Here is a 15,634-nt window from a genome sequence, read left to right on the forward strand (position 1 = left end):
TGATAAAGAAGTGACACATCCACAGAGTTAAGACCCAAACATTGTTATGTCAGGGGGGCTCTGGAATTGCTGAGTCAAACACATGGTGGACCAAGCAAGGCAGTCATACAAAGAATCACACGATGACCACAGGTTTCAATGTTGGGAACACTCACAACTGCTACACACACACAGGCCCAGAGACCATCAATCACATGACAGTCAGGTCCCACACAACTGGGACCCACAAACCTCAGAAACACACACATACAAGGGGCACCTGGGTAGCTCAGTGGTTGAGCCTCTGCCTTCGGCTCAGGTCATGATCCTGGGTTCCTGGGATCGAGTCCTGCAGGGAGCCTACTTCTCCCTCTGCCTGTCTCTCTGCCTTTCTCTGTCTCTCATGAATAAATAAATAAACACACACACACACACACACACACACACACACACACACACACACACGCAGACACCTGGGGTCACTATGGAATCTGAAATGGTGCCCCGGAAAGATGTCACACACTATGTCGTCCCCAGAAATGGTGGCACAGCGACACAACAGAATGGGCAAACTAGAAGTGCCAGGGTCACCCACACGTACCATCATTACCATCATCATGGAGTCAGCTGGGTAGGACATACAGCTGTGCACACACACAAACACACTTCCTCCAGACCTCCCATGAAAGAGGCCCTGCCAAGCCAGGGTATGGTACAAAAATAGTTTATTACAAAAGAAATCCAACCAAAATGCCTAATAATTTACATTGTTATCAGTGCCTGGCTATGGCCCATCTCCCCCTCCTCACCCAGCTGGGGGGGTGGGGGGAGGGGAGTGACTATTCCCTGGTTCCACCAGGTCTGGGGGAGGAGAAGGAATCTGGGTGGAATTCCAGACAGGGGACTGGCGCCTGAGAGTAACAGGGGTAAAAGGCCTGGGGGGCCTCCAAGTTGAGTGGAGGCAGGAGAATATCTTTGCTCAGAAGAGGGGGCTTATGGGTACATGCTTGTGCCTCTGTGCAAATCCTGGTCCTGAAGGGGGGGGGCAGAGTAAGGTCTTCACAGTTTCTAGGAGGGTTGACCCCACAGGGCAGGGAGGTCCCTCCTCATGAGTCTGAGATCTGCCCCCCCATCCCTCTCAGCTGCCTCCTGGAGCTGGCGAGGGAGGCACTGGCCGGCCAGGGGCTCGGAGGACCCCAGCGAAGGGCAGGAAGGCAGGTGGAGATGAGGGAGGAAGGAAGAAACTGGGGGGAGCCATGGGGAATCCAGGCGGGTCCTTGGGAGGAGACTGGGAGGGCGAGGAGGAGGGGGACGCAGAAAGGAGACCTGTGGGGAGAAGACAGTGGTGAGCACCAGATCTGGACACAAGGTGCTAGGCCTGCTCTGGGCGTCTGGGGGAGGGTACAGGGGCCTGGAAGGTTCCGGGGGAGGAGGGGAAGGGGCCTGGAGGGTTCCTGGGGAGGAGGGAAGGGGGCCTGGAGGGTTGAGGAGGGGAGGGGGCCTGGAGGGTTCTGGGGGGGGGGAGGGGACCGGGAGGGTTCCAGGGGGGAGGGAAGGGGGCCTGGAGGGTTGAGGAGGGGAGGGGGCCTGGAGGGTTCTGGGGGAGGAGGGAAGGGGGCCTGGAGGGTTCTGGGGGAGGAGGGGAGGGGGCCTGGAGGGTTCCAGGTGGGGAGGGAAGGGTACACAGGCCTGGAGGGTTCTGGGGGAGGGGGGACGGCCTGGAGGGCTCCGGGGGAGGAGGGGTGGGGGCCTGGACGGCTGTGGGGGGAGGCGCTGAGAAGTTGGTGGCAGGGAGCTCGGGCCTCACCGTTGGAGCTGAGGAGGCTGCTGCTCTCGGGGGAGGTGGTGGCGCTGCGTTCCGGCGAGGGCTCTGGCTGTGAAGCGGGCGCCGGCCGGGTCGCCTTCCCCCTCAGGATGTCGATGACCTGTAGGAAGATGGGGGTCACCACCGGGCGGCTCCCGCCCGCGCTGCTCGCTCTCGCGGGGGCTCTCGCGGGGGCTCTCTCGGGGCGGGCGTCGCCTGGGGTCCCGTCAGCGCCGCCAGGCCGCGGCGCCCGCTCCGCGCGCACTCACCCGGCGGCTGCGCGCCACCATGAGCGGCGTGTCGTTGTGGCAGTTCTTGAGGCCGCTGTCGGCGCCGCTGCGGACCAGCGTGCGCACCAGCGGGAGGAGCCCGCGGCCGGACGCCGAGTGCAGCGCCGAGCTGCCCGAGTACATCTGCGCGTTCACGTTGGCGCCGTGCTGCGGGCGGGAGGGTCGGGTCAGGAGGGACGGCGGGACGGGGACGGGCACGGGGACGGGGACGGGGACGGCCGCCGCGGGGGTGCACGGCAGGGGGCGGGGGCGGGGGCGGGGGCGCGGGCCGAGCGCCGGGCGGGGACTGAGGCCCGGAGCCCCCACCGAGGCCAGGACCCCGACGGGTGCAGCTCCGGGGTGGGTGACAGAAGGCTGGAAGCCAGGGCCCAGGCTGACCACCCGGGGCTGGCCGCGGCCGCTCGGCCCCGCGGTCCCGGCCCGCCGGGGTGGGGGCGCCCTCGGAGGAAGGAAAGGTCCAGAGTCGAGGCGGGCGGAAGGACAGCGCGGGAGGCAGGGTGAGCAAGGCCGTCGTCGCTGCAGGGCCTGGCTCGTTTTGGGGGCGGGGGAAGGCAAGCGAGAAGGCCCCGGACTAGAGGGCAGCCTGGGGCTGAAGTCAGAGGGTTGACCTAACGAGGCCTAGAAGGAAGGGGCCGATCTGGAAGCGCAGCCAGAGCGCGGGCCAGAGCTGGAGGGCAGGCGGCGTGCCGGGGCGGGGGGCGGGGGCGGGGGCGACCGCGGGGCTGGCGCTGGAGCAGAGAGCGGGGAGGGGCCCGCGCAGGCGCCGACCCACCTGCAGCAGCAGCTGCACCATACTAAGGCTGTTGTTTTCCACTGCGTGGATGAGCGGGGAGCGGCCGCTTTTAATGTCCTGCAGGAGGGAGGGAAGCTCTTTGAGCCTCTCCGAGCTCTGCCCAATCAGCCGGCGGCCCGTATCCCAGGCTCTTGGTCCAGCACCTCAATCCCCACCCCACCCACTCGCGGTCTCCCACGCAAGCCCCGCCCCCACGCTCCTCCCGGCCCGAGCCCCGAGCCCCGAGCTCACCACCGCGTCGATGTCAGCACCTCGCTCCAGCAAGAGCAGCACGGCTTCGGGGCACTGCATGTTCACGGCCACGTGCAGGGCGGTGAGCCCTGAGGTACAGGAATTCTCAGTTAACCTGGGGCAGGGGCGCTGGACCCCAGAAGGACCTCAGGTCTTGCCAGACAGCCCCACCGGCGCCGGGGTAGGTGCTCACCGTCGTAGTTGCGGGCCTCCAGGTCCACGGTGCCCGGGGCTGCGCTGTCCAGAAGGGCCCGCAGGCAGGTCGGGCTGCGGTGCTCACAGGCCAGGTGGGCTGCCGTCTGGCCATGGCGGTCCAGGGCCATGGGACTGGCACCCGCCATCACTAGGAGCCGCACCATAGATGGCAGTGTGGTGATCACAGCCAGGTGTAGCGGTGTCTGTGGAACAGAGACTATGAGGAACCTGCTTGGACCTGTGTCCCCAGTCTTGTCTCTGAGGATCTCCGAGTCTGGACGCCCAGCTTCTAGGACTTAGTCCTCTCTTCCATCCAATCCAAGCCCCCCAGGCTCACCTGTCGCAGGTTGTTGTAGATATCTAGCTCTCGGCCCCCATGCTGGAAGAGGTTGACAAGCCGATGTACAGCTGGCAGGTTGCCCTGCACCACCGCAATGTGGAGTGGCCTGGGGGATCACAAGCATTAGGGGTGGTCATCTCTCACCTCCACACGCTGAGTGGTGCTAACTCCCAACATGTGCTGGGGAGTTTGAAAGTATATACAGAATCCACCCACTTTTCCTGACCCTCACTCCCTCCCTCCCGGTTTAGCCACCATCACCTCCCTCCTGGACTGTTCACTCCTCACTGGCCTCCCTGCTTCCACCTCTGCCCTGCTGTCTGTCTCCCACATAGCAGCCAGAGAGACCCTTTTGCAACCTAAATCAGGTCAAGTGCCGCTTCTGCTCAGAACTCTCAGAATCAAGGCCAAACAGGCCCCATGTGATCTTGCCTCCCCTCTTCCATCCCTTTGATTTCTTCTCCATCTGCTCTCTTCACTCTGCTTGGCTTCTTTGCTGTTCCTCAAGCAAAACTAGCATGCTTGCCCCTCAGGGCCTTTGTTTTTTTTGCCCCACAGGGCCTTTGCATTGGCTGTTCCCTCTGCCTGGAACAGTGATCCCCCAGATAATCTGCACTGCGTAGTTCCCCTCATTTGGGCCTCTGCTAAAATGGTATGGCCACCTCCCCTTCCCCCCTCCCCTGCCTAATTTTCCTCTACATCATCACCCAACATTGTAGTTTATTTGTTTCCTGTCTGAATCTCCGAAGCTAGAATGTCAGCTCCACCAGGGCAGGGCATTTTGTCTGCTTTGGTCACTACCCAGTGCCTAGGACTGCAGCTGGTGCTGAGCAGGTGCTCCACAAACATGCACTGAATAAATGAATCCGTCACACTGATCCCTGGCCATCCTTGAGGCCGGTGAGCTTGTTCCCACCTCTCTCTAGGGCCCCAGGGAAGTTCTCTCCATCTGTTTCGACTGCATGTTACGCTCAGCCTCCAACCCAGAAGCATTTGTGTGGAGGAATTTTTGCCCAAAGGGGAGGTGGGACGTACTGGGATGGAATCATTGTCCTGGACACTGGCTGCACAACTCAGATTCCCTCCTTCCGGACCAAAGGACTCACTCTCCCAGCTTCTGGGAAGGTTGTCGCCTATCAGCTCTCTCCGGGAATTACCCTCTGCTGAAAAGCACTGCTTGCCTGGGTCATGAGTGGGGGCAGCTGCCATCCCGTGGCATCCAGTGACTGGTCAGTGCTGGCATAGAGGGCCTAGCCTTCTGGCCCCATCTCTAGAGGCCACAGCAGCTGCTCTATTCCCCATTGGACAGCTAAGGCCCTGCTGAGACTCCCAACAGCCCCATTTCTGCCCAGTTCTTCCTTCATCCCCACTGGCATGGATCTGGAAAATATTTCCCAATAACCAGAGCCATGCTAAGGCAGGTGAACCTTCCCATTGTGAAATGTGCTTCCAGAATCCGCATTTTAAACTAGCTCTCTTAGTGCTTCGGTGACGGGTGACGGTAGAGAGAGATCGTGCAGGAACCTCAACCCCGCCCCCCGCCGCCCCCCGCGGCTGGTGGCTTTGGGGGGCTAACCGGGCCGGGGTTGCAGCTGTTTGTGCTAGAGCAAAGTCACGTGCCCCTCCGGTTTTCTCCTTGGTACCTTACAGCCCACAATAGCGCCCACCTCCCAAGAGGAGCTTTGCAGGTGAAATGCGGAACCTGGATCCCGAATCGTGAAAGCCAAATTTAAAAGGAAAATGTTGGGGGAGGGGCGGACCTAGGCCTGGGGTGTGGAGGGGGTGGGGGTGGGCGGAGAAAGGCTCCTTTCCCTCCCTCCATCTCCCAGGAAGCCTGGCCTGGGTCCCTCTCGGGGCGGGCGGGGTTAAGTGAGGGCAGAGGGAGCGAATGATTTCAGAGAAACCGTCCAGGCCTGAGTTCCCATAAACGCGCGGGCCGCAGGGGGTGGGGCGGGGCTGGAGGAAGTGGGGACGGGAGGGGCGGCCCAGCCCTCGGACTTCCAGTAACAGGTCTGCTGGGCGGGGCTCCGCTTCCTGCTCCCGGGGGAGGGAAGCCTCCCGCCGGGGATCTACCCCGGCCACCCCCGGCACCCCCACTTCCATCCTCGCGTGGGGTGGAGCAGGAGGGAGGCCAAACAAAAAGACCAAGCTTTCCTGGGTGGGGGTGGCGGGGAGGACCCCAAGTTTTCCAGCCTAAGGGCCCCTTTGGAACTCCACCCTTCTGAGCTCTGCCTCCAGCTGGCTCCCTATCCCCCATATCCCGGCATCCACCCCCGAGATCTCTTAGGACCCGAATACGGTGCCCTAACTCTTTGCAGATACCAGCTTCCCCAGTCGCTGGACCCTGTTCCTTAACGCCTCAGGGGTCAAGGAATACAGTACCCCGACCTCTGCTCTTCTCTACCTTCCCAGTGCCCCGAGATTCTTGCTCTCTCGAGTCCCTAGAAGTCCAGGCTCCCCACGAAGCTCTGCTGCTTTGGGGACCCAGACTTAGCGTGTCCCCCTCCCCCACCCCCAGGCTAGCCAGCTGTCCATTCCGGTAAGGTCTCGGCCCCAGCGGAAAGGGGTTAAGGTTAGATTGAACGCCAGGAGGGGGAGGCTGCGAGTGAGTGACGGCTGCTGACGTGGGGGAGGCAGAGCAGCTGGGCTGCGGTCAAGTTCTGCGGGAAGGGATTTCCCCCAACAGGCAGCTGAGGCTGAAGTGTTTGCTTTGGAGGGGAGGGGGGAGAGCGGGGGAGGGCAGGGGAGGGCGGGTGGGGCGCAGCATTTGAGGCTGGTTGTGCCAATGGCCTTCTGCACCCTGCATTCGCAGGCTGCAAACAAATCACCCCTGGGGGCAGATACAAATAAAATGTATTTCACAGATGACCCCAGAGGTACCCACAGTGGGAGGGAACTAGTTTTATTCAGCCTTTTAGGTATCTCGGGCACTTTCTCCTGCTTGGACTCACAGGATGGCCCACAACCACCCCGGGAGCTCTATTAGAATACCCCATTCCCCTGCATAGAGGACCTACTGTGTGCTTGGCCCTGGTCTATGTTCTATGCGCATGGGCATCAACTGCACTGAATCCTAATTTTCATAGGTCCTGTATGAGCCCCGATTTCCAGAAAGGGAAAATCTGAGGCTCAGGGATGTGAAGTCACAAGTTGGCCAGTGATGGCCCCTTTTTCTGCAGCAATGAGCCTGTCCATTCCATCCCTACCTTTGGTTTCCAGTCCCCAAACCAATTCCCAGGTAAGCGCTTTATAGAAGAGATTTCTTGTGTGCCTCACAGACTTTTACACGCTTACAGTTCTTGTTTTTGACAGGGGAAAACTGGCCGAGAACGGTGAGAATGTGGCCAGCTGAAATTCAAACCTAGGTGGAGAAGTAATAATCGATGGTCAAGTGTGTTGAGCGCTGACTATGCACTGGGCACAGAGCTAAACCTTCCTTGCAAGGGTTCTCAGCAGCCTCAAGGACACGTTTTCAACTGCAGGTGATGATGAACTATGGAATTTGTGAAATCGGTTTAAGGGATCCTCAAATCAATCGACTGACCTCTGACCCTGAAACAATGGAAAAGTCTAGAATAGAAAATACAAAGTAGATCCCATCTATTAAGGGGGTCTCTTGTTCTGCGCAATTTTTACTTCTATGTGTGTACGTGTGCTGGGTTTAACATAAAGTATATAATAGCAATGATATTAATTAATGAGTACTTACTGAGTTCTTATAACCTACCAGGCTCAGTGCTAAGAGCTTAACACGTATAATTCATATATAACAAGTCAATCAATGAAATATCTTTCTCCTGTTTGGATTTTTAAAAAGAATTTTGGGGTATATTTGGGTACCTTTGATTATTTTATTTTTAAAAAATCATCCCCAGAATGCCTGGGTGGCTTAGTGGTTGATCGTCTGCCTTCCGCTCAGGGTGTGATCCCAGGATCGGGGATCAAGTCCCATGTCTGGCTCCTTGCATGGAGTCGGCTTCAGCCTCTGCCTTTGTCTCTGCGTCTCTCTCTCTCTGTCTCTCTGTCTCTCTCTCTCTGTCTCTCATGAATGAATGAATGAATGAATGAATGAATAAATAAATAAATAAATAGATCTATCTTAAAAAAAAAAAAAAGTCATCCCCATACCCAATGTGGGGCTTGAACTCGCGACCCTGGGATCAAGAGTTGCATGTTCTATCGACAGAGCCAGCTGGGCGCCTCTCTCATGCTTGGATTTGGATAAAAATTTTGTAGCTGCCTGCTTCAAAAACAGTCCTAGGAGGTAAGCGCTCTCAGGTTGCCCATTTTTCAGAGAGGAAGCTGAGTGCCCCTGTGTGGTGGTGGGTGAGGTGGGTGGAGGGCTGGCTCATCCATTTATGGGGGCGGGGGGCTTTACTCACGTGTCTCCGTCCTCATCTGCATGGGTGGCCACAGCGATGTCAGCCGACAAGGGATGTTCCATGGAGTACACCATGGAGTACAGGGGTGTAGGCAGGTTCAGGAGAGGGAAGAGGGAGCCCATATTCGGGGTGGGGTATATGGGAAGTAAAGGTCCTGGACAGAAGGAAGGACAAGGGTGAGGCCAAGCTCACAGACCCTCAACCCGCCCCCTACCTCCAGACCTTCGCTCCTGCTGCCCTGTTTGCTAAGGTCCCTTTTGCATTTCATACCAGGCCGGAAAGGCCCAAGACAAAGTGGCCTTTCACATCCATCTGGGGTCCAGCAGCTTCCCCCTTCACTGTCCTCTGTGAGCCCTGGTCACTGTCATTATCACTTATCTCTTCATGTGTCTGACTCCCCATCTCCTTCTAGGCAGAGTTCCTTAAGGACAGGCCTGAGCCCCATCATCACCCAGCAGGGGGACCTCAGGGCCTGTTTGCCTAGTAAATTTGTGGCTGAGGGAAGTAAGAATGGATGAAACACTGGGTGTTGGGTGACTGTGTAGAGAGTTGGGGAGAAGGGTGGGTCGGTCAGAAGGAGACGAACGATGTCAGATGCCAACCATGGCAGCAGTTGAACCCATATCCACCCATCACACAGATGGGGAAAACTGAGGCCTGGGTTCTCATCCAGGGAATGGGAAAGAGGAGGCAGTGGCAAGCCTCCTGATGCACACCCTGAGGTTTTCTAACTTGCTCTACTCTGATGGTGTGGAAGGTGCAGGAACTGGGCCAAAGTCTGGAGGCACTAGGCATGGGCTTTCTGCAGCTTTGGGGCCACTCAGGGATGGGTGATGTGGGGACAGCTGTGGTAAGGGATGCCCCTTCATTGAGATCAGGGATGGAGACAGGATGGGGAGAATGCTGTTTGGCCTCCTCTCTCAACTCCTGATCTTTGGGGGCCCCCATTCATGCACCCCCAAGTTTGCAGACCCTTGTATCTCCAGTACCGGGCCTTGGTGTCCTGCAGCTTTTTCCCTGGACACCCCTTAATTCTTCATCCTGACCCTAAATCCTTCACTCCCAGAATCCCCCGGTTCTGCCCCCCATTCCTAGAACCCTCCATTCCCAAGCCTTGACTTTGTGACCACCTGACTTTGTGACCTCCAATGAGACCTTGAGCCTGTGTGACCATACATAACTGGTGCCCAGGACCCCAGATTCTCTGTCCTGCTGGCTCCTCAGGACCCCTACTATCTGGGTCTGTTTCCTTGGATCCTTGTGATTCCAGATATTGGGGTGCTTAAACTCTGTTCTCCTGATTCCCACCAGTCCCTGAGATCATGGTTCCTGAGATTTTGATGTGCTGACACCCCCCATATCTGACTTCTTAGAACCCGAGTCACTGTTTCTCTGACTTCCTTTGACACCACATACCTGGATGCCAGGAACCCCAGTTTCTTGGGCCAAAGCACTGAGTCTTTATAATCCTCAATATCTGGGTTCTAAAGAGCTTATAACTCTGTGTTCTTGGGACTATAGGCTCTGCCCCCTTGATTCCGCAAGAATCTGTCCCTATCTGTCCTGCTGGGCACTGTCCCCTGGGTCTTCCTATCCGTGGCTTTCAGATTGGGCTCTGTCCCCCATGGCCCCCTGACACCCGGTGTCCTGGGACCCCCATATCTATGTCCGAAGGCACTGCTCCCTGAGGTTCCCATGACCGTGTCCCCGGGACCTCAGGCTCTGCTCCCTCGCAGCTCCCCAGAACCCGAGGTCCTTGGGACCTTGGATTCCGTCGCCCCTGTTTCTCAGCTCCCTGGGGAGCCCCTGTGTTTGCATCCTGATCTCTGTCGCCTGGCTCTGGTGACCCGGCGCCCTGTCTGACCCCCACCTGGCCCGGACCCGTGGGAGCCACTCACCCTGGTAGTAAAGCGCCTCTGGCCGGGCCAGTCCGTGGGGGGCCGCGGGGACCGCCGGGGAGTCGGGGCCGCCGCCCAGGGGATCCGCGCCGACTACTGGGCCCGCGGCGCCGCGGGGGGCGGCGGGTTCCGGGGAGGGCTCGCGCAGAGGGCGCTTGCGGAGCGGCAGCGCGGCGCCCGGGGGCCCGGCGGCCTTGGGCCGGGTGCGCAGGTCCACGGGCCCCTCGTCCATGGCCCCCGCGGGGCATCGGGGCATGGGGCCGCCGGAGACGGCGGCCGAGCGGGCGGCCGGAGCGCTGCTCGGCTCGGCGGCACCGGAGGGTGGCTGCGCCGGGCGCCGGGACTTCCCCTGCCGCCGGCTGAACTGAAGGGACTTTTGTCGGCCGGGGCGGTGCCGGTCGCCCGCCTCCCCGCCCCCGGCCCCCCCGGGGCCACCCGTCCGCCCCAGGGGTTTCCTGCACCCGCCGCCGCTCCCGCCGCCCCGCGGTGCTGCCCTCCGAGCGTCCCGCCCGCGCCGCGCCCCGCGCCCGCCCCCTCCCGACCCCGCGGCGCCCCCGGCGGCTGGGCCCGGGCGCCGGTGGGGGGGGCCGGGGGCGGGGTCGGGGGCCAGGGGTCCCCACCCTTGCGGCTGCGGGCCTCTCGCGGGCGCTGCCTCAGTGCTTTGCTCTTTCTGGCAACTTGTCTCTATCTCATCTCTGTATCTCTGTATCTCTGTCTCTGCGGTCTGGAGGGGTGTCTTTCTGGGTGTCTCGCTCTCTGCCTCTCTTTTCTCTGTGCCTCTCACCATCTCTCTCTGTCTCTTGGGTACGGTCTGATCTCAGCTTCTCCCACAGGGAGGGGTTCCAGGAGGCCCCGGGCTCACTAGGACGCGGGTTCGAGTCCCGACTCCCACTTCCTCGCCGGGGTGACCTTGACCAGGCACTTCCCCCCGCCGAGCCGTTTCCTCCTTTGCAGGAGGAAAAAGACGCACCCAGGTCAGGGACGGCCCTCGGCAGGCGCCCAGCAGCGCGGAGGGTAGTGCCTGCCATCCCTCTGCCTGCCCTGTCGCCGTCCCGGCCTCCTCCGTGTGTCCCAGCCGTGCGTCAGAACTTCGCTTCAGGGGATGGGGTGCACAGAGAAACGCCCAGTGGGTCTCGGCCTGAAGGGCCCCTCTACCCAGCTCGAGCTTCTGGGCGAAGAGATCGATCGGGAGAGACCCAGGGAGGGAGAGACGAGAAAGACAGCAAGGGACGTGGAGACGCGGCGTAGAGTCCGGGCTACGGGGCCGGGGTGCGGGGTGGGGTGGGGTGGGGTGCGGGGTGGGGTGGCGGTCTGGCTGCCCCTTCCCCCCCCACGTTCCCCTCCCCTCCGGGCGGGCTTGGTGGGTGGGGAACAGGCCGGGCGGGTTGGGGGCATGACTCAGAGGCCGCCCGGAGCTGGGGGGCGGGGCGGGGCGGGCCTTCCCCGAGGCCCCGCCCGCGCCCCTTCTCTCCGCCCCGGGGAGGGGCCGCCTCGGCGCGGGGCTTTCCCGGATTTCCCTTGGGGCGGGGCCGTCGCTGGGGTTGAGTCCGGGTCACTGAGTTACGGGAGGCCAAGGGGGAGGCTTTGGGGATTTAGGGGGAGGCGCGGAGGAATGGGGGCCGCACTACGGATCTGTCCAGGGGGCACACAGGCCCCCCCCGGTTCTTTTAGCGTCCCCCAGTATCTGCGACGCTGTCCCTCCATCCCCGTCTCCGGCCCCGCCCCCATCTCTTTTTGTCTCCCAATCTCTGCCTGTGTCTCTGGGCCCCTGAAAGTCGGTGTGGGGCCCCGGCCCCCCGGGAAGGGACTTTGCCCAGGACTCGGGCCCCGCCCCAAGTGGATCGTTAACCCGGGATGTGAGGAGCAGCTGTGGGCAGAGAGAGGCCTCACCCCTTCCCCCTTCTCTGCTTTCTGCCTCTCTCTCTCTCTCTGGTCCCGCCCCCCAACCTCTCCTCGGCCCAGGTAATGGGGAAACAAGGCCTGGGGCTTGCCCCCTGTGGGACCTCAGACAAGTCTTTTGTCTTGGGACTCAGTTTGGCCTTCTGGCAAATGGGGTCAGTGTCCACCCCTGCCTCCTCAAGTTGGGGGAGCTTCACCCGGGGAAGAAGTGAAGGAATTAGGTTGGAAAGTTTGGGTGCTGCTGTTCGTGTCCCCCCAGACCTCACCTGTGGGGGACTCTCAAACAGCGCAGGGTGGTATATGGAGCATCACCCCACTGCACAAAAGGGGAAGCTGAGCCTCCGGGGGGCGGGGCTTGTCAAGGTGGTGACCCTACGAGGTAGGGTTGGAAAGACACCCAAGTTCCTCCTACTCCCCCGTCTCTCTGTAGCAGGTGGAAGAATGGCTTTGGGCCTAGGCAGGACTGGCCTAGAGGGCGTTTGGAAGGGCAGAGAGAGAGAGTGAGAGTGCTGGTGGTGCTTAGTCTGAGGATGGATGAAGGATAAAAGTCTGAAGGAGGAGGCTTGGAAGGAGGAAGGCAGGTCTGAGAGAGTACATGGTCTCAGGGAACGGGAGAAGGGAGAGAGAAAGGGTCTGAGGGAGGAGGTGAGGGGTTGAGGGAGAGCATGAATGTCTGAGGGAGGAGGGTCTCAGAGAGGTGAAGGAGTTCTGAAGGAGGAGGCACTGTCTGAGAAGAACCAAGAAGAGACCAGCTCTGAGGGAGGAGCAGAATTGGGGTGGGGGGTGTTCTGAGGGAAGAGGAGCTTTGAGGGTGAAGACCTGAGGCTCTGAGGATGGACAGCATGGTCTGAGGGAGGAGGAGCAGTTTGAAGAGGGCCTCCCTGGGGCAGACGGAGGGGAGAGGCGAGGAGAGACGTGCATGGGACCAAGCAGGGACCGAGGGAAGGGAAGAGAAGGGAGGCCTGGAGTCAGCCCCGCCCTGCAGCTGTCTAATTTCCCAGAATCTTCTACTGCTCAGGAAAGTCCCAGCTCCCTCAACCACCTCCCTCCAGTGTCGGGAATGGAGGATGCGGAACCAGGATGGCTGCCCCCTCCTTTCCCCCCTGGCTCCTTGCACCCCCCGGGCGGGGAGAACTAGGGTCTCCCCTCTCTGGCCTTGAGCTCTGGAGGCCCCCTGCTGGCAGGGGCAGTCCCCGATGAGTCCCAGAAACTTCCCAGAGAGAGCCTGGAAGTCCTGCATGGTGTCTAACCACTTTCCCTCATGCAGGCCGCCCTTTGTAACTGTACTGTATCTGTATTTGGATATTTGTATCCAAATTTTTTCCTCTCTCCTACTGCTTCTTCCCTTCTTGTCCTCCCCCACATCCCTCCCTGGTGGGGCGGGGAAGGAAGGGCCAAGATTGTACCCGTTAAAGGTCCTGAGAAGGAAGAAAGTTCCAGCTAGAAGGCCGTGGGCCTGGGGCAGCTTCCTTGCTCTTGGGGCCTTTCCAGACCCTGGGCTCCCATCGGCTTCATTCCTGGGCCTTTTGCTGTTCTGATGCTTGCTCCCCACTGAGGCCTGGGTGCAAGTCCTGTCTTCTGTTTTCATGAGCTGTGTGACTTCCAACGCACTTACTTGACTGTATCCACAAAGCAGACTAAATCAAGAAACTAGTGCTTCCATCCCACAGGGCCTGGTGTGTAGGAAGTGCTGGATGCAACGTGGTTGTAATTATTATTAGTCTTATTTTAACCACAGGAACAATAATTTTTATCATTACCAATCAGTCACGAAGTCTCCACAGCTGGACCCATTTCACTGAGGAAATTAGGATCCTTCCTGATGGGCTTGGGGACCTGGGTTTGAGGCCCAGCTCTGCTGTGTCTGAGCTGTATGACCTTGGATGGGTGGCTTTCCCTCTCTGCACCTTTGTTGTGACTTTATAGGTGGGGGGAGTTAACAGCTCCTGCCTCACAGGATCGCTGAGCAGATGGAGGCCAGGGGTGCAGAAGGAATGAAGGAATGAATGCCGCCCATTCTTGTCTCCATAGTGCCTGCCTTAACTCATCAGGCCAGGCCTTCCTTGTCACCCCTCTCTATCCAGAGATGAGATAAGATGGACCCATTCACTGTGGGCTGAGCTCCCACTAGGAACTGGCCCACCTGATCCTCTTGACATCTTGTGAGGAAATCCAACCCCCCCCCCCCCTATTTTACAGAGAAAGATGCGAGCAGAGAGGAGTGAAGTCACTGCCCAGGGTCATATGGCAAGACACACACAGAGTGGAGGGAGTATCGAGACTTTCTGCCAGATCTCTGTGTCCCCTGATTGCTGCCTGCGCTGACCTGGGAGGGGCAGCCAGTCCCAGAGACGGCCGTTAGAGACCTCTCCTCTCGCAGTTAGAGACCTCTCCTCTCTAATTCCAGACCCCTCTCCCCTGGGCAGGAATGACTTAGAAGGGGAAACAGACAAAAAGGCAGAGTTGTGGTTGGAGATTTGCAGGATCTACAGTCTTTATTTTTTTGTTTTTGTTTTTTTTTTAAATTTTATTTATTCATTCATGAGAGACACAGAAAGAGGGAGGCAGAAACACAGGCAGAGGGAGAAGCAGGCTCCATGCAGGGAGCCTGACGTGGGCCTGGATCCTGGGTCTCCAGGATCACACCGTGGGCTGAAGGCGTCGCTAAACTGCTCAGCCACCCAGGTTGCCCATTTTTTTTTTTGTTTTTGTTTTTTAAAAAGATTTTATTTATTTATTTGAGAGAGAGAGAGAGTATGGGAGAGAACAAGCAGGGGGAAGCAGCAGAGGGAGAGGCTGAAGCAGAGTCCCTGCTGAGCTGGATCCCAGGACCCTTGGATCCTGGTAACGTGACCTGAGCCCAAGGCAGATGCTTAACCCACTGAGCCCCCCAGGGACCCCCAAGAGTCTGCAGCCTTTCTGCACACTGCTCTGCTGCCTCCAGGCACAGGGAGGTGGAGCTGATGGAGGGAAGGTCACAGTGCAGTAGGAAGGTATAGATTTAGATTTAAGAGAGAATCAGAGAGAGCAGGCAAATGTACAGAGAGAGGAAATCAGACCTGAGCCTGTTGCTGCTGGGCCCTGCCCAAGGTCCCACAGCTTGGGGCTGGAAGTCCACCCTGGGTCTGCAGACAGCTCTGCTCCCAGAGGCGGCCCCACCCCCACCCCCAGGAGTGAATGCAGGCCAGCTTCCTGAAGCATGGCCTGTACCTCCTGGTTCCTCCCCACCCTGGGGCCTTGGCAGCTTCTGGAACCCCTGGCACCAAGAAGGATCAGCCCATCTGGGGCCTTGGCCAAAACTTAATCTTCCCCTTTCTCCCTCTTGCTGGGTCTGCACGCACGACGCTGAGTCAGAGGATTGCAACATCTCTCCTCAGGCTTTGAGACCAGACACCCTCTGCCCCATGTGCTGCCTTGATTAGACAGAGGTGATGCGGTGGGAGACATCTGTGGATCTTGGCATCTGCCCTGGGTTGGGGGGTTTGGGGAGGTTTAGAGGGGTTCCAGGGGGGTGATGGTAGACAGCTGGTAGGCAGTGTCATGCTGGGCCTCAGTGTCCTCATCTGTACATGGGGCTCACTATCTAACTGGGTTCGAATCCCCAGCTCTGTCACTTACTAGCTGTGTGACCCTGGGCAAATGACTTACCCTCTCTGAGCCCCAGTTTCCTTGTCTATAGCATGGGGGCAAAACAGTGAATCCTCACGAGGTTGTTGTGAGGGTCACAGGAGTTAATGCACATCAGCCCAAGCTGGCAGAGAGTAAGGTCTCAATAAATGGAAGGTTTCATTTTTCCATGATGGCTATTATTAATATAGTATGG

At 59.2% G+C, this 15,634-nt stretch overlaps 1 protein-coding gene across 1 annotated transcript; it reads right to left on the reverse strand.

The window, feature by feature from the left end:
- Positions 1-687: 687 nt before the first annotated feature.
- Positions 688-10,356, reverse strand: BCL3 (BCL3 transcription coactivator). The gene is made up of 9 exons (XM_055311768.1): positions 9,913-10,356; positions 8,015-8,168; positions 3,630-3,738; positions 3,291-3,495; positions 3,098-3,186; positions 2,846-2,923; positions 2,053-2,220; positions 1,787-1,904; positions 688-1,305 (listed from the first exon to the last, which is right to left on the reverse strand). The coding sequence occupies exons 1-9, from the start codon at positions 10,166-10,168 to the stop codon at positions 1,118-1,120; spliced, it is 1,365 nt and encodes a 454-aa protein (XP_055167743.1). The 5' UTR covers positions 10,169-10,356; the 3' UTR covers positions 688-1,117.
- Positions 10,357-15,634: the final 5,278 nt, after the last annotated feature.

The sequence above is a fragment of the Nyctereutes procyonoides genome, unplaced genomic scaffold, assembly GCF_905146905.1.
Source record: "Nyctereutes procyonoides isolate TBG_1078 unplaced genomic scaffold, NYPRO_anot_genome, whole genome shotgun sequence".
Classification (NCBI taxonomy): domain Eukaryota; kingdom Metazoa; phylum Chordata; class Mammalia; order Carnivora; family Canidae; genus Nyctereutes; species Nyctereutes procyonoides.

Coding starts and splice junctions, on each gene's coding strand:
- BCL3 (XM_055311768.1), bottom strand. CDS start 10,168: ATGCCCCGATGCCCCGCGGGGGCCATGGACGAGGGGCCCGTGGACCTG. Junction 3,739..8,014: donor GCAGATGAGGACGGAGACAC/GTGAGTAAAGCC, acceptor GTGATCCCCCAG/GCCACTCCACATTGCGGTGG. Junction 2,221..2,845: donor TGGTGCAGCTGCTGCTGCAG/GTGGGTCGGCGC, acceptor TCCCGCCCGCAG/CACGGCGCCAACGTGAACGC.